The sequence below is a fragment of the Lagopus leucura genome, unplaced genomic scaffold, assembly GCF_019238085.1.
Source record: "Lagopus leucura isolate 7727_CA_CO unplaced genomic scaffold, USGS_WTPT01 Super-Scaffold_100002, whole genome shotgun sequence".
Taxonomy (NCBI): Eukaryota; Metazoa; Chordata; class Aves; order Galliformes; family Phasianidae; genus Lagopus; species Lagopus leucura.
This window is the reverse complement of record NW_024962263.1, coordinates 10,339,526-10,358,619: the sequence shown is the minus strand read 5'-3', so window position 1 is coordinate 10,358,619 and position 19,094 is coordinate 10,339,526. Positions and strand designations below refer to the sequence as shown.

General features: G+C 40.3%; 1 protein-coding gene across 1 annotated transcript in view; it reads right to left on the bottom strand.

Annotated features, from left to right (window-relative positions):
• Positions 1–3,489: 3,489 nt before the first annotated feature.
• LYRM4 (LYR motif containing 4) overlaps positions 3,490–19,094 on the bottom strand; it is an 81,503-nt gene continuing 65,898 nt past the window's right edge. The window contains exon 3 of the mRNA XM_042868913.1: positions 3,490–3,857. Coding sequence (XP_042724847.1) covers positions 3,795–3,857 — 63 coding nt within the window. The 3' untranslated portion in view covers positions 3,490–3,794. The remainder of the gene's footprint in view (positions 3,858–19,094) is intronic.

The following is a 19,094-nucleotide window of genomic DNA, read 5'->3' as shown; positions in this document are numbered from 1 at the left end:
TTTGAAGGGACCCTTACAGGCCATGTAGTCCAACTCCCCTGCAATGAACAGGGGCATCACAGCTACATCAGTTTGCTCAGAGCCCTGTCCAGCCTGGAAAACAGTCGACATACAGCTCCTTTCTGACTCTTTATATACATACCCTTACTGAATCTATCTAGAGAGATGCATTTCTGTTGCCTTACAGGGAGTAAGTTGAGGGGGCAGAGTTTCTCCATAGAAGTATTCTTTCTTCTACCTGCTGATGTTAGAAGATACAACTAATGCTTCTAATGCTTGGAAACATGGTGAAATTTCATACAGAACTTTCTACAGATGTGAGTTGTAGGTTAAAATCCTTCTTGGTCTGCTTTACTACTGGATATAAAGTGTTCACGTGCTACTCCAGGTTGCTTTACTTCAGGACGGCTTTTTCTCCAACATACATAGGCATTGTGAAACTGGGCTTTCAACTGGGGTAAAATCCAGCGAGCAGTGGGAACACAGCAGACAGGCCTTTCCTTTTGACAGTTACTCATGTCGAAGGAGTGTTGTTTTTTTTTTTCTTTCAGAGAGCTGTTTCCAGGTTTATACTGTAAAATTCATCACAGATCACTTTTGGAGATGAATAGTTTGTTAAAATGATCAGGGAGAAACTTCAATTTTTTAATACAATACAAGCAAACTTGTTTTGATAAAACATTGCAGCTTTAGTAGATACTTAGCAAGCTGCCTTTTTAAATAAAATATATACCTTCTATAATAGTGGACCTTGTATATACATCATGGAACCATTCCTTTGCATTTTATCACTTCCCACCACTCACACTGATTTGGCAAAATGCAGCAATACTGACAGGTGCCAAGAAAGATTTCCTGAGTACTGCACTGTAAATACTGCTGGTGGAGCACAGAAGGTGCAGCAGGAAGAAGATAGGAATTACCAGGATGGACCAAAGTGCCAGCTCCAGAATGCAGTCTCCATCAGTGACAACAAGTGCAAGCTTTGCAGAGTAAGAAGAGGGAACTTGTCCCAGCCTGCAACTATTTCTGTTCTGTACTTGATAAGCCAGGTGTGGCTTCTAAGAATTTTCCTTCCATACTTCGTAGGATTTCAACAATAAAGAATTTGATAAGCTATGTTTTTATACAGAACTAAGTATACTATGAGAAAAACTTATAACAGACTTCAGGCAAGGACAGAATCGTATTTCTAGGTGTCTTCCAATCCTGTACAACTAATAGGCATATAACTGATACTAATGCAGAGTGCACTGTGTGTGTGTTGATGAGCAAAGAAGTCGTGCAGGTCTGACCAAAATAGGGAACAGATATTTAAAATGTTCTAATAGTGTAGGATTTGAGGAGTAAACACTAACATCCTCACTAGCTTTGCATTCCTGTTTACAAGTTAATACAACACAGGCTTCTGGTCCTGAACAGCAGAAGTTTCTTAATAAGTGCTGTATATATACTTTACTGTAAACTCATGGTTAATATGGAGTTAAGATCTGATTTTTCCTTGACTTGAGAAAGTGAGCTGTCTTAACTTGTGCACTACAGATCAGGGAGACAGGGAAATTACAAGGCTTGAATTTAATTTATGTCTTTCTAGATGGGTTTCTGTAGAATGCATCCTGAAGATAACTAGTGCACCTTTGCAAGTAATAATGGCTAGGGGACAACCTGGTTGGCAATGCTGAAACAAAAAATAAGGAACAGGTGGCACACATTAGGAGTGCAGCAGCAATTTATCCACCACCAAAACTTAACAGAAGAATTTTCAGGCATTAAAGCATGGAAGTGATCTTCATAATGTTAAGGCAATTTTATATTGACAATTGCACTTTTATGACAAGGTGCAACATCTACAGTTGTGCTCCTGGTGGAAACTGCATCCTAAAGGCCCTCACAGGACAGGCACTAATATTTTGAAAGAAATTATTATGTATTTAAAAGACTTGTCTTTGACATTTTTTTTTAAACTGGTATTTAGATAGCAAAAAGCCTACAATTGCAATCATGCCTCTTCATTAATCAGGGAGACACTGTTTACAAGGATGTTTATTTTGTTTCCTAGCATACATTCTCATACTTTGGTCCTGTAGGCTGTCCTTGTTCCAGTCCTGAAGCTGTTCTAAAGAAGAACTGGCAACGCTTCTAAGCCAGTGTTCTCTAAAAGTGTCAGATGTTACTACATTTCTTCAAGTTCACTGAAAGTTTAAATAATAACTCTTTTCTCCTCTACATTTTCATTATCAAGAAGTGTGTTTAATTACCTGGTTGTGAATACGGAGATCTTAAAATGAGAATCAACTGCATTTTACCTTTTAAAACAGTTACATTTCTTTTTAATGGTCACTAAGCACAATTGACAATGCAGTACTTATAGACCTAATACAAGGAGAATTATTACTATACTCACTTTTTTTTAAAATGAGAATGAAGGCTACCTTTGCAGTCTCAGGCCTCATACCTTGTTCTGTACACTATATTGTTAATGGTAAGCAGTACCACACATTTCAACTGTACAAAATTATACAAGACACTTTATATGGTGTGTTTTTGTTCTAAATTAGACACTTTGTCTTCTGCCTTAATAGTGTCACAACATGGACAATGCAAAACAAATAAGGCCTGAGCAACAATGAACTCTGAGAAGTAGAAGAAATGAAAGGAGGTTTTTAAAGGCCATGAACTGCTTTGGAACTTCTGCTTCTCTTTAAGCAAAAACAACAAAACCCAGCAAAACAATCCCTTGGGGGGAAAAAAAAAGAAAAAAAAAAGCAAGCCTTTTCCATATACTATTAAAAAACCATTGCATGGATTATTTTTTCCTCTGGTTTCTAACAAACCAAAACAAGCACAGCATTGACTGGAACAGAACTTGGTTCAGCTTTAAATAACAAACAAACAAACGAAAATATAGTTTAAGAAATGTTGACTAATCTACAGATTTAAAGATTCAATAAAAAGCTATCCTGAGTGTTCCACTTCTGCTGGGTAAAACTTGCTTCCAATCCATGACATATGGCACTTGAGTTATAGGCAGGTTGTTGGCCTTTTTCTCCTGGTGAAATCAGGAGCTTCATGAGAAAGGAAAGCCTTGCATGAAGTGATTTGCTACTTTCTGCCAGTAGCTGTGTTTCAACACATTTAGAAAAGGAAAATATACTTAAAGCTCCCAAGCCTCAGTGATGGAAGTTTTACATTCTGCTACTGCTATCTCTTCATTGCTAAAAGTAGGGTGAGAGACTGCTTGTTGACTCTTAGAAATGGAAGAAAGAACAAATGAATTCTTTTTGTTAACTGCTCAAATGTCAAGGAATCTTGCCCTGCTCATCTCATATGGTTTTAATACTTAAACTATTTAGAGATTAAATTTAGATGCTGTACTTTTTAAAATTCAACAGGATTAATAAGAATTTACTCTTAGTAACTAAGTGAAAGGTTTTATATCTAACATCTTTTGTGCCTGGTGAAAGAAAAGGGCAGCAGCAGAAGAATGTGTCTGGTTGCAGGTAGGTTAACAAAGTTTTATTGACGAATAAAGCAGGTACTATTTAATCACAAGGAACACAAAAGCAAACAGACTTCAGGACTACCGTACACACTGTTGTAAATCACAGCAGTATATTTCAGAATGTGCGAACCATAAGAAAATAGTACTTTGGTTGCCAAAAAAAGAGTCTCTCAGACATTTCTTATGCTGAACAGAATAGGCCAGATGTGCAGTGACGTTATGCATCCGTACGTGGCACTGAAAGATGCTGAAGATGGTCCAGGGTTGCTTCAGGGTCAGAGCCTCCTCACAGCTATGTGTTTCCTGGACTCTCAATGACCAATTTCTGTGTGGCATACATCTGGCCGATAGTAACCTGAAATCAAACCAAAATATTAGCAAGCCAAAACCAGAAAGTAATCAGGTTATAATTTCAGCTTCACAAAGGAGATTAAAAACAAACCAAGAAATGTGTAGCCCTTGTATTAACCTTTTTCATAACGAGATTTTTCTTTCTACAAGCATCTTTTCTAAATAAGAACCTCACCTAAGCCCATAGCCAATAGCTGTGTACCTAAAATCTTGAAATAATGGCAGAAGGATACTGTTCAAAGGCACTCGTTAACAGTTAACGACAGAGCAAAAGCAAACAGCCTCCATATTTAGAACAAGGGAAAGATGAATATTATCAGCCTGTATTTCTGATTACACTTTTGGGTGGACAGCCAAGTTATAAACTGCAGGCTAGGGTGTTACTTTCTAGTATGTGTGGAACCCCAGTTTTCCTCACAAAGGGTCAAACCACTGCCTGTACGGTTAGTTCAGCAGTAAGATTTTACACATGCTGGAGCTGACCATGAGACAGTATTCACACCTCATGCATTTGTGCATTCTAGTGAGATGGGGAGATGAAAAATTGACTCCTCTTGTCCTTTTCTAGTCTGCATTGTAGCACTGCTAAATTGTGGTTGGTGACAGCAGCCACATAGATCTTCACTTAATAGCTGAGACGTGGATGGAAGTTTTGTGCAAGTAGGCTTGTGTCAGCAGGAGAAGCCAACATTTATTTTAAAAGTATGAATTTTGGAGTCGAATTTTTAATATCTATTATGCCTTTTCTCACCCTTCACTCTCTTCCCAGGGTGCTGGTACACAGCTTTGTGTCCTTTTCACTGGAAAAAAGATGGTATGATTAATTATGGAAGTAGGTCAAAAAAAGGCGGTGCTTAATTACATGAAACAGAATAGGTGTAGCAGAATTTAATACTGCTCAAACTAAGGCTGACAGCAAGTCAAGCTCTCAAAGCAGTGAAAAAAGTGAGGGAAATACATTTTTCAGCATTCTCCAAATACTATTTTTGATGGGAAAAATCTTGGTAGCGGTTAAATTTTTTCTTGTGTGCCCACATAAATGTAAATAACATTGCCTTTTAGGAAGTGAACTATTTAATCTTGATAAGCGGTGTGGTCTGAAACACGTAACGCATTGATCTGAATCCTGAAGCGTTCATTATGAGGGAGGATTGATGAGCCCTTAAAGGGAACAGCAGTTCTCCTTGCCAGCAAACACTCCACTCTTGGCACTCAGAACTAAGTCAGTAACAGCATATGAGCAACTCCGATTATTTTTGAAATTACTTATGAAGTGTGTTGCACATAGAATATTTAAAACAAAGGCCATACACAACTGAGGCATGTGTTACCAACAGAAACTTCAAGCTGTCAGCAAGTGTTACTTATCAAACAGAACTCGCTGCTCCTGAGTTATGTGGCAGACTCCATCCCTTAGTGACTGCCTTACCACCAACCATGCTGTAGTGTTCGATTTTTGTATCCTGTGTTCCAGACTCTAAATAATCATAGAATCACAGAATGATAGAATTGCTCAGGTTGGAAAAGACCTTTAAGATCCTCAAGTCCAACCACAGCCTAACCATACCACCCTATCTCTAACAACCCTCTGCTAAATCATGTCCCCGAGCACCACATCCAAAGGGTTTTTAAACACATCCAGGGATGGTGACTCAACCACTTCCCTGGGGAGCCTGTTCCAGTGCTTAACAACCCTTTCTGTAAAGAAGTGTTTCATGATATCCAACCTAAACCTCTCCTTGTGCAAGTTGGAGCCATTTCCCCTCATCCTGTCACCAGTGAGAAGAGACCAGCCCTGCTCTTGTTGCAATCACCTTTCAGGTATTCTTTAGTCCTTTTTCATACAATGCAGCAAATTTAATGGAGGCTGGGAGAGATTACAGAAAACCCTGGAACCTAAACTGTGATTTTTTTTTTTTTTCCTCCATCCACTGAGAGACAGATGAGACTGAGTACGTAACTTCCCAGTCAGTCTTGGCAGGAGAGATACAAACTGCTGTTTTCTGTCCCCGTGCCAAGAGATGATATTACCTACCGCTGTACCTCTTGACTTGAACACAGTGAAGTCACAGGTGTGTGTATTAAGCTGATTCTTTACTAAAGTGCACATCTCAAGAAGTGCACAGCCAATGGCACTGTGCCATTCTGTCCATGGCAGCCTGTTGCAGCTGGCATGCTCTGCTGCCTCTCTTTCAGAATGTATTCTGTGGTGTTTCAAGCTGAATTTTGAAACATAAGTATTTTTTTTTCTTAACTGCTAGCCTTGAGTTTCCATCGTTATAATCAAGCTTTTCGATGTTTCCCATGCACTTCAGACAAAATAAATATATGTTCCATTTATAGCTGTTGAAAAATTCACATCTATAAACATCAACTGCATCAGCAGAAAGACTGCCACAGTACTGACACACAGACATTCGTTAACCCTCTGAACTGAAACAGCATTCCTAGTGTGCCTCTGTGGGAAATTAGGTCTAGAGGAAGCACTTGAAAAGGCAAGTGTCACTGAGGACTCTTCTCCCAAAGAGTTAAGTAGCTATCTCTTGTGTTTCCACTTTGCCATGTATGTGCATTTAGTTCATACACAGCATGCCATTTACTCTTCTGATAGATGGCTGGGAGCCAGCATAGAGGTCAGCGTCAGCATTTTCATTAGAAACAGGAAGCTGTTGTGGAGAAAGGCTCTGCCATTTGCTCAGCAACCTCGTTAGCCATAGGGTTATTTACCTCTATGGTAATGGTGCCATTTAATTCTTAAGTAATGAGTGCACAATGAAACAGCACTTCATCATCAGAAGACTGTCAATAGAAATATAGTGGTGCTTCTCAGATCTTACCAAAGTTTCAATTCTGCCTGCAAAATTCTGTACATCAAAACTAAGTATGACAAGTTCAGCCTTCAGACCTTGACAATTTATTCTTGCTCAAAGATTTAGTACCATTCTATATGGTCATTTTTTTCTTGTGATCTTGAAAAAGTCAATCTTGCCTTCCATCTGAATTCTGGACAAATCGGGGTTTCAGAATGAGATTTATCAGTGGATGTAAGTGAGGTAACAAATGGGAAAAAGAAATTACTGAACAGTAAGCATTGATGCATCCTACAGCACAGCTCTCGCTACGCAGCTGAGGGTGTAGTAAGAAATGTATAGTAAATGAGAAGAATTAAGTAGAATTAAACACAGAAAAAGTCAGTATCCCAGAGACATCAGAAGAATGTGCTACCATCCTAAAAACTCAGCCCATCCAGTTACATTGCCAGCTCTGAACTCTGTCCTCTCAAATGGCCCACAGCTGCCACTGCTGGACCCGCAGGTACACCGATGGCGATGGGCAGCTGTCACTGCACACAAGTGTGGTGGGACAGCCGTGGGCAGGGAGCTGGAAGCAGGGGCTTTTTTCCTGTCTGACAAAGCCAGCAGATGAGGTACTGCAGCCTCATTGTCACTGCTTGTCGAACAGCGCCAGATCTTCAGCTTCTGAAGGGATGTGGCACATATTGTGGCTCTTGGCTGTGTGAAGGTTTTAGTTTGCAGCTCAGATTTGAGGGAGAAGCAACTGCTCCTCTTTCTGCAGGTCTGAAAACAAGGTGACCACGTTTCAAGAAGTTTTCTGATTTGCTTCAGTTTTTTTAGAGCGCGTGGTTCTGCTCTGAAAAGCATGAGGGCATCTTTCCCTGGCAGCTCTGCATGTATTCAAAAAGTCTGTCCATTTTATTAACCTCTGTGTTTTTTCCTCCTTAGGACAAAGGTGGGCAGGCACCTGCTTTTCCCATGCACTGGACAGAATTGTAATTGGCAGATAAGCTGTGTGCGCTAACAAACCCTTTGGGGCCAGTGGAACAAGATACTTCTCACTGCCCCCAACTTCTCATCATTATCCTTCTGCCAAACCCAACAGTCTTCAAGCCCCATACCACCTGGTAGTATCAGGCCTCACTGACAAATCCCAGCCAGAATTCCCTGAAGTTACTCAGGGAAATGGCTGGGGAGCAGATCTGAGTGAGAGTGACATCCAACAAGAGTGGCAGTGTATGACCAAGGAGGGCACCCACACAAATGGATCCAATGAAGGGTGTCCACAACTTCTGGAAACAAGTGCAAAGTGAAAATGACAAGAAATCTGGCTTGTGATCTCCAAGCAGGACTGACACATAAGGATGATAAATGCCAATTGGTGTTGGACTGACTGGGCTTCCCAGTGCACTGAAAATATCATCTTCCTGACTGCAATCATGGATGGTTTTATGTAAGTCAATGCAATATGACTACAAACACTCCTGGTGTCTTTATGGTATTTTTTACCATCACTTCCTAAGCAAAATCAATGCAAAATTTGTATGGGGGGCAAATGGATTGCTGAATGGAGCAAAAGATAGAAGTGCTTTCTTCTAATGATATTTTGGGCTTTAATTAATCTCTCTGCTTGCAGCATAACTAAGTCCAAACCTCTCCATGGAAACTACTAAGTCAGCTGTTGACGAGCTGATGAGACGGTGTCCACAGAAAACCCCCTGCATGCTTCCAGAGTGGCTTCCTCCCTTTGTCACTTTTACAGATCATCCCATTTGTAAAAACAACCACACACACACACACACACACACACAAAAAAAAAAAAAAAGCCACAAAAAAACTGTGCTTATTTAATAATTAAAATTTGTTTTAAAACAGCTTCTGAAATAATCACTTGGGCACAACTTCCCACCCACAAAAGCAAACAACCCCAGGACTTTTACTGCCATTTGTTTTTCTGTAATAGACAAAAGCAGGAACAGCCCAACAGGAGATGGCAGTAACACTCTTACCTTACGCAAAGCCATCTCATGGGTGAAGAAAGGGACTAAACAAGTGTAAATGCCACCAAAGCACAGGAAAATATCCTAAGAAAGCAATTTCTTTAGCTCTCAATTATTTAAAAATTGATTTCCTGGGAGGGTCATCATGGGAACAGTAAAAAATATTTCTTGTTTCCCTTAAACAAGTGCAGATGATAACTGAGGTTGATATAGTAGAGATGGTTTCGCACAGAAAACACATTTACATATATATATACATGCTTTTTTTTATATACACATGCACAAACATACACATGAGCAACAACCTCTATGTAAACACAGCAATCTTCTCTTTGGCTGCAGATTTGTTTGCAGGGAAGCAATGGTTCCTTCCTATAGCCTGGAGTCACACATGCATTTTCACAGTTTTCTTACGGAGAGAAAGGAAATGCCCTATTTATATTTATATACCTATATATACTCCTATATATGTATATGCTCACATATATAGGTCTATATATTCCAAATGTAAGAAGTGGATACTACAGCTATTAACAAGCATTTTTTTCCCTCATTCCTAACTCAGATATGCTATACACAGCACAGTTAAGTCTGTTTTCTGTGTTAACTAAAGCCATTTTAATGTTTGTTTTATATAAATACAGTCATTTTTGAAACAACTCTGTAATGCAATAATAAATACACCAATGTGGTGCAGAGTAATTAAACCCAAACAGCAAACCCAGAACTCATCAGTAACTGTTCAGTGCTCTGCCAAATCTTTGTGTTGGCATTAAATCCTGCGGCAGCGGCCTTATTTATTTTTGCTTAGGAAAGAGTGTTGAAAAACTGCATTTGGCTCCTTAGCTATAGAAGTTATTTCTGTTCTTGAGCTGGAAACGGTATACAACAACGTAACATTTTGGAGACACTGCTCTTCGTTTTCAGTGCTTCCATCTGTTACGCAGGAATGGGAAAGGAAGTGAACGGAAGCACAGCAAAGAAGCTGTAGCTACTGCATACTCTGCTTTCACCCATGTTTTGCAAATGCTGTTTTCTTTGTTCCTTCGTGTCAAAGCAATTTTCTACTGCCAGTGCTACGCTGAGCTTCTGAAAAGCCAGGAACAAGTAACTCACAGCTGCTGTTTTTCTGACTTCCAGTAAAGAAGAAGGCTTGAAGTAAAACAGCTAACAGTCAAGAATTCCTCTGAAAGTTATTTCCCTTCATAATGATAAGACGCAGTTTTGTTAGAAATGTATGCAGTGTATCTTGGTATAATTTTATTCAGCCGATGAGAAGTAGGATCACATAATATTTATTTAGTGCTCTTATTAATCTGTTCTGGGGGTTCCCCTGAAGAGATACTCCTCAGCAGAGAATCACATCTAATCCAACAGTGATTAACACAAAAAATACTGCAGGCATATATGCTTCTGTGTATTTGTTTATGATGAAGTACAACAGCAAAGGATTCTTCTTTTTTAAACGCTGATTATGTCTTAATAAAGAGAATATTTATTATTTTTTTTTAAATTACACAACCATGCTGCTATCTTTACGGACAATGTGGACAAGACAGACAGCCTCTGCTCTAATGCAATGCACGTAATATAGTGTGAGATAACAAGAGAAGGTCCTAAGTAGAAGAACTGGACAGCCAAGTGGGCAGGATCGTGTGCTCCTTCAGTCAAAGAGGGCACACTGATTTCACTTCTCTGATTTCCTGCAAGTCTTCTGTACTGCAGAAAACGGGAACGTGACAAAGTCATCTTGAAAGCGTGCAGGACAGGCTAGCCAATGGCATGGGCAGCAGCCTGCTTCTAAGGGGGAAGGGAGAGGAGAAACTTGGTGTAACCTGGATGTAGCATGCAGAGCAGGAAAATCACTTGGCTAGGATGCTGAGCATGGCAAGAAAAGCAATACAACGCATTGGTGCTTGAAAACACAGAGAGCTGGACACAGCTGGCTCATACTGTCCTGAGTGCTGTCACGTACCAGGTACTCTAGTAATGCTGACACACTTGGTAAGAAATGTCCAAACCGTGCAAGGAGGATCCTGTGATTTGTAGCAACTGCATTAGCAGAATTATCCAAAGGGAGTGGGAGAGCCTGCCTTGCTCTTGTGCAGGATAATGCAGCAGCCACCTCCTCAAAATACACATTTTGCACAACATCCAAAAAAATACTGTATTTTGTTAATGGCATCCCTGCCACAAGAATTTTTTAAAACATTTTTTAATTTTTTAATTTGCTATTGGTGCTGCATTTTGGGAGGTGAAAGACTGTGAGCTACGAAATTTTTATTGATAGTATAATAGCCAGAGTTTAATTGTTTGCTGCTTCTTATTATTTACTCTTTGTCTGCCCCAAGACTCCAGATTGTCCTCACTGAGGCTGCTAGTGCTGCTTACAGGATGGCAGCAGGTACACTGCATTCTGTAGAGCTGCCAGATGCCTCAGTATGCTCTCTAAGCAACAAGTCTGTCAGTAATAGACAACACTAGAATACTAGAACACACTAGATGCAGGATTTCAAGACATAAAGTACAGAGAAACATCTTTTCTGTCCTTCAACAAAACTAAAAGTTTCATAAAGTGAAGGGTTAAGCTCATTTTTACAACTTTAAGGTTCCAGTATGCCTCTTTCTCACACACATCTCAAACATCATATGAGTACAGGCTGAACCTTAGACACGCTTACAAGCTGAGCCTATCTGTGTGCACATTCAAATTATGAAAGAGCAGAAATAAGTGAATTTCTCTTTAGAAAATTCCTGTGTCCAAAATAAATTTTCTGTTGGAGAATTTTGATTCAATCTGTTTCCTCATCCAGAAAGAAGCACCTGATCTACTTAAACATTTGAATGTCGAGTCCCTGTCGCTGAAGCTAATCCAGCATTTAGGTGATCTGTAACGAATTAGGAAAGGAGTAAGAGCCTTTCTTGTTCTGCATTAACAAGACTCCCTTTTTTGGCAAAGTACTAATGTATTACTAAACTACAATCAACTGTTCCTGACAGAATCACAAAGGTAATTTCCTTGTTTATCTGACTTTCTCTGATGGATGATATCCAAGATTTCTTTTTTCCTCACTTGGCTGTCATTTGTGTTTCACTGTCTCCAAGTCCCACACCTGAATGTGCCCTGCACTTCAAAGAGCTTTGTTCTGGGGGTGGAGAATTACAATGGGAGCTGTATAAAGCACAGAGCATCCTTGTTCTCATACTCCCAGGGGACAGGAGGTAGCCTCTCTAGCTCTTGGGAATCAAAGACTTCAGCTTTTGGAAATTCAGCTGGAAAAAACATCGCCTGCACTGTTTACACTCTTCAGAACCTTGCATAGGGAGCAGATGGAGTATATCAACGTTTTAGAACTGAGGATGAATTAGCTGAATTTCAGCCAAGGTTTGTGACTATGTTGTCACTATGTAAGGATTGTAGTACAAACAACCTGAGATGAATTCTGTGGTTCAGCTGTGTCCAAATGACACTCAAGTAAAAAGATGCCATAAGGCAGTCTGAACCGAGGCAAGCTCACATGAGATGTGCTTGTTTAACATGCCCTGTGCACAAATGAGTTAATTTCCCAGTGCTCCTCAGCCCAGCCCTTTGCACAAACATTAAGAAGAATTAATGAGGGAGAAAATAATTATTTGCAAACCTCTCAGCTCTTGAGCAAGAGATATCTCTGTTTGTGTGGATAAAGGGTATTGCTTACATTTTACTAGTTTAATTGGTATAAACTATAGCAGCACTTTTTTCTTTCTTTTGGCACAGATAAATTACTGGGTTTAGCACAGCTGGTAAAAACTAATTCCGCACAAAGAGTTCTTTTCACTAGTGTGGGTGGCAAAACACTTTCAGCAACTGGCTTAATTAGTTCTTCCTTCTTTGCAATAGCACAGGACAGTTAATCGGAGAGAAAAAAAAAAAAGATTTAGTGGAAGATGCAGCACAGAGTAATCCTCTTTGCTCTTCTGCTTTTGCCAGCTCTCCCTCACTTAATGCTGTGCTAAGCAGAGGCTTGCCCTGGCATTTCTCAGCAGCGCTAAGCATCAGGAGTGAGAGGCCAGCAACTATTCCAAATATAGCCAAAAAGCAATGCGAGTGCCAAGCCCAATGGTTTTCAGCCTCGCTGCTCCCATCCCCCAGCTGCTGATAGAGCTCTGGAGATCCTCCAGCAGCACAAACATTGAGCGCCCGTGGGATGCAGCTCCTCCCTGATAAGAGCTGAGACTGGTCAGAGACACGCGGCCTCCCAAATGCCAGACAGAGGGGGTAAAGGCCAGGAAGGACAGATGCGCCTGTATTTACCTTCACTGTAGGTCAAGTGGGAAATAGCCAGGAATTTTTGTCTAATTGTATCGTGTTGAGTAATGACTCTGAAGATATATAGTGCAATGGCTAACAAACACATTTAAAAGCCAATCCAATATGCTAGGAATGCATTACGCATTTCTCCTCATCCCAACTACTCTGGGAGTATGAAGCATTTCTGCTAAGGAAACCTGAGTATGGAGGGGAAAAAACAAAACGGGAAGGTCTATTGCATGAGAGCAAACAAAATAATCAGTTTGTGAGGAAAACTTCCAAGATATCTTCAGGAAAAAAGCAAGCAGTAAAACTGCAAGTGTTTACCCACATTTGCAGTTCCTGTTTTTTTTCAGGAGATTATTTTTATACTTGCCCATTCATTTCTTTTTGGCAGCCAGTGGAAGACAGGGCTATTCCCACAGATAGCATCGGGCAGACTGCTTTTAGGAACAAGAGCCCATGAAAATGCCTTGCAACTGCTCACTGCTCGTTTAGAGGCAGCATGATACTGATAACTATATTTTGCTAACGCACACCTCTCTACAAAAGTTGTTTGGAAGTCTATGAAACCTTGGCCCATGAAAGGCTGCTGTTAACCTCAAAATGATCATTTAAACACACTTCAGCAAAATAGTCTAGGATTTTGTCAGTGGAAATAATTTCTAATATGACACTGCCTATTTTTTTTTTTTTTTTTTTTTGCATACTGAGCAGTTATATATTTCTTAGTTTTCATTTATGTATGAAAACAATGAAACAAAAAAGGAAAGTGACTGACTACAGATAGAAAGCCATGAAGCTACTTGCACAAAAGCTACTATGAGATGTGGGAACTGTTAAATCATGGCCTGAACCTCTGATTGATCACCTGAGGCGAGCACTGAGTCAGCCAGAGGAGCACAGGTGAAGGCAATTCTCCTGTGCTGCCAGAAAGAGTGGAGCCAGGCTCCAGCCCTCCTGGACCTATTTAAGAGCTGGCTACCAGTAGGGAAGGATCTCTTCTGGAGTTTTGTAAGTGAGCCCAGGATAGGGGTAAACTTTCTATCTATTCTCTTTTTGTTATCATAGTCTGCTTTGCCAAACTCTCGTTTATTTTGTAATTATAACATCTTAATATTCATTGATTATACAGAGGGATCTGGACAGCAAGGTGCTATCTTTTCAGTACTTTTAAGTATTCACCATCTCAGTTAATTCTAAGAAAAGAGGAACAAGATCAACTGGATGAAAGCAGAAGTGATTATTTAATGTATGTGGTATGTTTTTTTCTTTAATATATATATGTCACCAAAAAGTATCTTGCCCATTCTGTGCCAGCCTATTTTAGTGTTTAAAAATGTGGTGTAAGCCTCATATATAAGCCTGACTGTATGAAAGAAACTCCCCTTTAGGAAAAAAGCATAGGAAAGCAAGCCAGTAGATGGCATTGTGGCACTTCATAAGACATTTAAAAAAAATCCCAGTTAAAAAGAATGCAAGCCTAAGGATTGTGTTTAACCACTTACTGCTTAACCAACATAGTGTCTTGTTCCTGCTCAATGCTACCCATGCAAAACCAACCACATAAAACCACACTACTGCACGATCACATTAGCCCTGAAAGAAATTTCCTCTGTGCTGCTTCCCAAATCCAATTAGCTCTGTATGCTAGTTACAATCCCAGATTTGAAAAGATGATATCTGATGGCTCGTGTCCCATGAGCCATAGCCATCAAGGGGAGACCAGAAAGGATGCAATTATTTGAAAAGTATTTTCTAAAAAGTAATCACATACAAGATCGTACACATCAGCGCAGATGATACCATACAAAAAACAAACAAACAAAAAATGAAAATGCAAAAACAAAAAACACTGCAGAATAGATATTATCCAGTAAAAATAAATTTTTGGAGTATTTTATGAATACTTCCATTTTCTCCCTCTGCAGGCCCCTTCCCATCTCAGGTATTCCATGAAGCTTCCATGATGGTCTTCATGGTATTCATGTTTAAGAAAATGTCTGGTTTTACTGCAGCATTTGTCTTGTATCCATACAACAAGGAAACATCAAGACAGTGTAACCAAATTTGTACTGCGTATGGCCTGTAAGTAAGTTTCAATAGCTCTCTGTAAGTGACAAATTGCATACATTCAGACTTCCTCCATGTCACTTACACCAGAGCAAGTTAAAGCAGGCTAGTTTTCCTGACAGAGAATTTCAACTCCAGATCTGCATTTCTTGCTTGGCTATTCCATGCAATGGCAGAGTTCACATTCCTGAAGGATATGAGACAGGCAAAGAGTAAAACAAGGAAGCTTAATTTTAGGAAAGCCAACTTCTAGCTGTTTAGGGAATTAGCTAACAAAACCCCCTGGGAATCTGTCCTCAAGGACAAGGGAGCAGAGCTGGCAGATCTTTAAGGAAGTTTTCCACATGAGCTCTCCATCCCCAGGTATATGAAGTCAAGAAAGGAAGGCAAGAAACCAGCATGGCTGAACCATGACCTGCTGGTCAAACTGGAGAGTGAGAAGAAAATGCACAGGCATGAAAGCAGGGACACATAAGCAGAGAGAAGTACAGGGATGCTGCTCAGCTGTGCAGGGACAGGGTCAGGAAGGCCAAGGTCCAACTGGAACTGGACATGGCAAGAGGTGCAAAGAGGAACAAGAAAGGCTTCTACAAGTAAACCAGAAAAGGAGAGTCCAAGAGGGCATGTCCCCCTAGTAAGCAATACAGGCAGGCTGGTAACAATGGACAAGGAAAAAATGGAGGTACTCAGCAACTTTTTTGCCTCAGTCTTCACTGGCAACTGCTTTTCACACAGCCCTCGAACAGATGGCTCAGAAGGTGTAAGTAAAAATCAGGTATGCCACTGCCTGAGGAACCTGAACATCATAAGTCTATGGGTCCTGATGAGATGCATCCCAGAGACCTGAGGGAATTGGCTGACATAGTCACCAGGCCACTCTTGATGACATCTAGAAAGTCATGGCAGCCAGGTGAAGTCCCCAGAAACTGGAAAAAAGACAGCATCACACCCACTTTTAAGATGAGTAGAAAGCATGACCAAGTGACCTGTCAGTCACATCTCTGTGCTGAGAAAGATCATGGAACAGATCCTCGTGGAAGGTATGCTAGGCACAAGGAAGAGAGGGAGGAGATATGGGAAACCGGCATGGTTTCACCAAGGGCAGGTCCCGCCTGACCAACTTCGTCACTTTTATTATGGTGTAACCAAGCTCATGGACAAGGGAAGAAACACTGATGTCATCTACCTGAACTTCAGTAAGACCTTTCACATGGTCCCCCATAACATCCTTCTCTCCAAATTAGAAATATATGAATTTGATGGGTGGACTGTTTGATGGACAAGGAACTGGTTGCGAGACTATACACAGAGTCATTGCAGTGGAGCTGGACTACGTGACCATTAAGGGTTCTTTCCAACTCAGATGGTCCTATGATTCTAATACATGAATTATAAAACAAACTAGTAATGGAAATGTTCCCAAATTAAAATAATAGCTCAAATATTGTTGAAAATTTATTATGTACAAACCCATCATGCTCATTTTATCAAAGCTATTTTTATATGTGGAAATTTCCCTTCAAATTTAAGTGTCTTCTAAAGACATGTAAGTATGAAAATATGTTTCTTCCACCCCTTTATGAAGCCTCGTTACTATAAATGTTTAAATATTAGAAACGAAACCCTCCTTCCTGGAACAGAGGTGGTCAGGTTAGACTGGAGCACCAGAGAGGACAGGATAATAGTTCTTTTCTCTTACCATCACAGAAAGAAAGGATCCCATCTGTTGAGGGAGATGACACATGTCATAACCTCCAAAGCATTTCAGAGAGGAAAAAATGCCAGAGGAGAGAAGGGAATACAAGCCAGTGCTTTACTGGGTCAGTTCTAAGTTTCTTCCAGTTGCTTGTCCTCACTACTGGTCATCAACAGATCCTCAAAGAAATGCATACCAGTAAACATCAATTCTTCTTATGTAGCCAATACCTCAATAGAATCAGAGTTGGAACATGTGCAAAAGCACTCATATTCTGGTTATGACATCAGCACATTGTTTAACCAGAGAGGTGCTTTTCATTGCTCTTCTAGACCAAAATTAAGAGTCAGAAGAAAAATATCTGCCCTCACTTGCACAGATGTAGGAAAGATTTGTGGCAGAATTCATGCTAGCTAACATAATCTATGCAGTTTTCCCCTGCACCTTCACCATTTGCAGAACTAAAAACTATCTGAACCATAGCCACCTACAACCACACAACATCTGCACCAGGAGGGGGGTTCAGTCTTATAGTTCCCTAAGGCTAGAGGCTCCCTGCTGACAGCATCTGTCCAGAAGGAAAAGCAGATGGCCAACTCCTACAGACCCTTCTGTCTACTTAACCTGATACTCTACACCAGTTACTGGGGCAGATTTAAAGTAGGCTTGGAATATCTGTTGGGTAAATTCAAGAGTTAATTGTGTGATGATACTTTTTGGTCCTAAATACTGGGGCTCTGTATAGAGTTTCATTAAAAGATCAGAGAACATATTACCTTCAAGATATTACATTGCTAATCTGCTGTATAATTCCAGAGTCAATTGTCAACTTCTTGCCACTTCTGAAAGCAGTTTGACAGACCTTCCAGGTGCTCCAACACTGCCTACTGCAAATCTATGCCAGGTATAATAAAGTCTACTGCCTACAAATAAAAAGCTTGATGGATATATATCTATATCTTACAAGCTGGTACACAGGATCTTCTCTATAAATCAGCATTTACAGACTAATATTTCTCACTTTGTTGCAAATCCAATCAATAGTTATATTAAAATAAATCAGTCAGAAAAAAATTATAAATAACAGTGAGGACAAGAGTTAGCTTAACCTTGAAGTGCCTTCTAACCAAGAATTTTTTTTTAAACCACGAGAATCTGTTCTTAATTTTGGAGCATTTGTATTCTTCCCTCTATAAACTCATTCTTTAACTGCATAGTCAATTACAGACAAATTCTTTCAAGTGATATTTAATCAATTTTCCCAAGTGTGAAAGCCTTTCTGGTTACAGTTTGCTTTTATTCTAGTAGTAACTTCTGTAGCTGCCAGTTCACTTGTACAGCAAAGCGAAGATCCAGAGTTCTCACAAGTTCCTATGGACATTAGCAATCACCTACAGGACAGTCCCAACATAATAGCCTCTCCAGAGCAAAAGGCTGCAGCGTAAGTACAGCTCTCCTTGGTAAGCTGCCAGAGAATTAGTTTGTGAGAGCCATTATAAATGTTTCACCTACAGGGTAGTTTCAGAGAGTAACTATGTGGAGTAATAAGCTAAGTGGAGCTAAACTGGGTGTGCTAGAACTCCAATATGAACAGGAGTCAGTGGTAGCTAAGTGCCACAGCTGACAACAGCCAGGTGTTTTTCTTTATCCCTCTGGCAGCAGAGTGCAGACCATGGTTTGCTTTTATGTGGAGGGATGTCCAATACACCTGGAACCAACTGCCCAGAGGCGGTAACACAACCCTACCATTTGTCATGGACTTATTCAGACTGCACTGGCATGGGGGGAAGCTCCTGAATGCCTGCAGTAATCATGTTGGGCAACACAGCAGAGGAAGCTTTTGTTAAAGGGAAGAAAATAATTTGAAGCCTTCTGAAAGTCAATTTTGCTATGAAGCAAGGTAAGTTCAAGAGATCAGCACAGGAGAATAGGCTCTTATGAATGAAATGGCAAGATGGATGTGATCAGTAAAATAACTGCAATATCTCCACCAGCTAGCAAAAAGGAATCACAAGCTTTCTTTGGAGTTGTGGATTTCAGGAGAATGCATATTCCAGATTACAGACTGATTGTAAACCCTCTCTATCCAGTGACCCAGAAGAAGAACCATTTCATATGGGGCCCTGTGCAACAAAGAGCCTTTAAACAAATAAAAGAGGAGATAGTTCATGCAGAGGCCTGTGGACCAGTCTGGACAGGGCAAGATGCAAAAAAATGTGCTCTACACTGTAGCTGGGGAGAACTGTCCTACCTGGAGTCTCTGGCAGAAAGCCCCAGGGAATACTCGAGGTTGACCCCTAGAGTTTTGGAGTTGAAGATACAGAGGATCTGGGGCCTGCTATTCTCCAACTGGGAAAGAGAAAAGGTACTTAAAACTACCTTCACG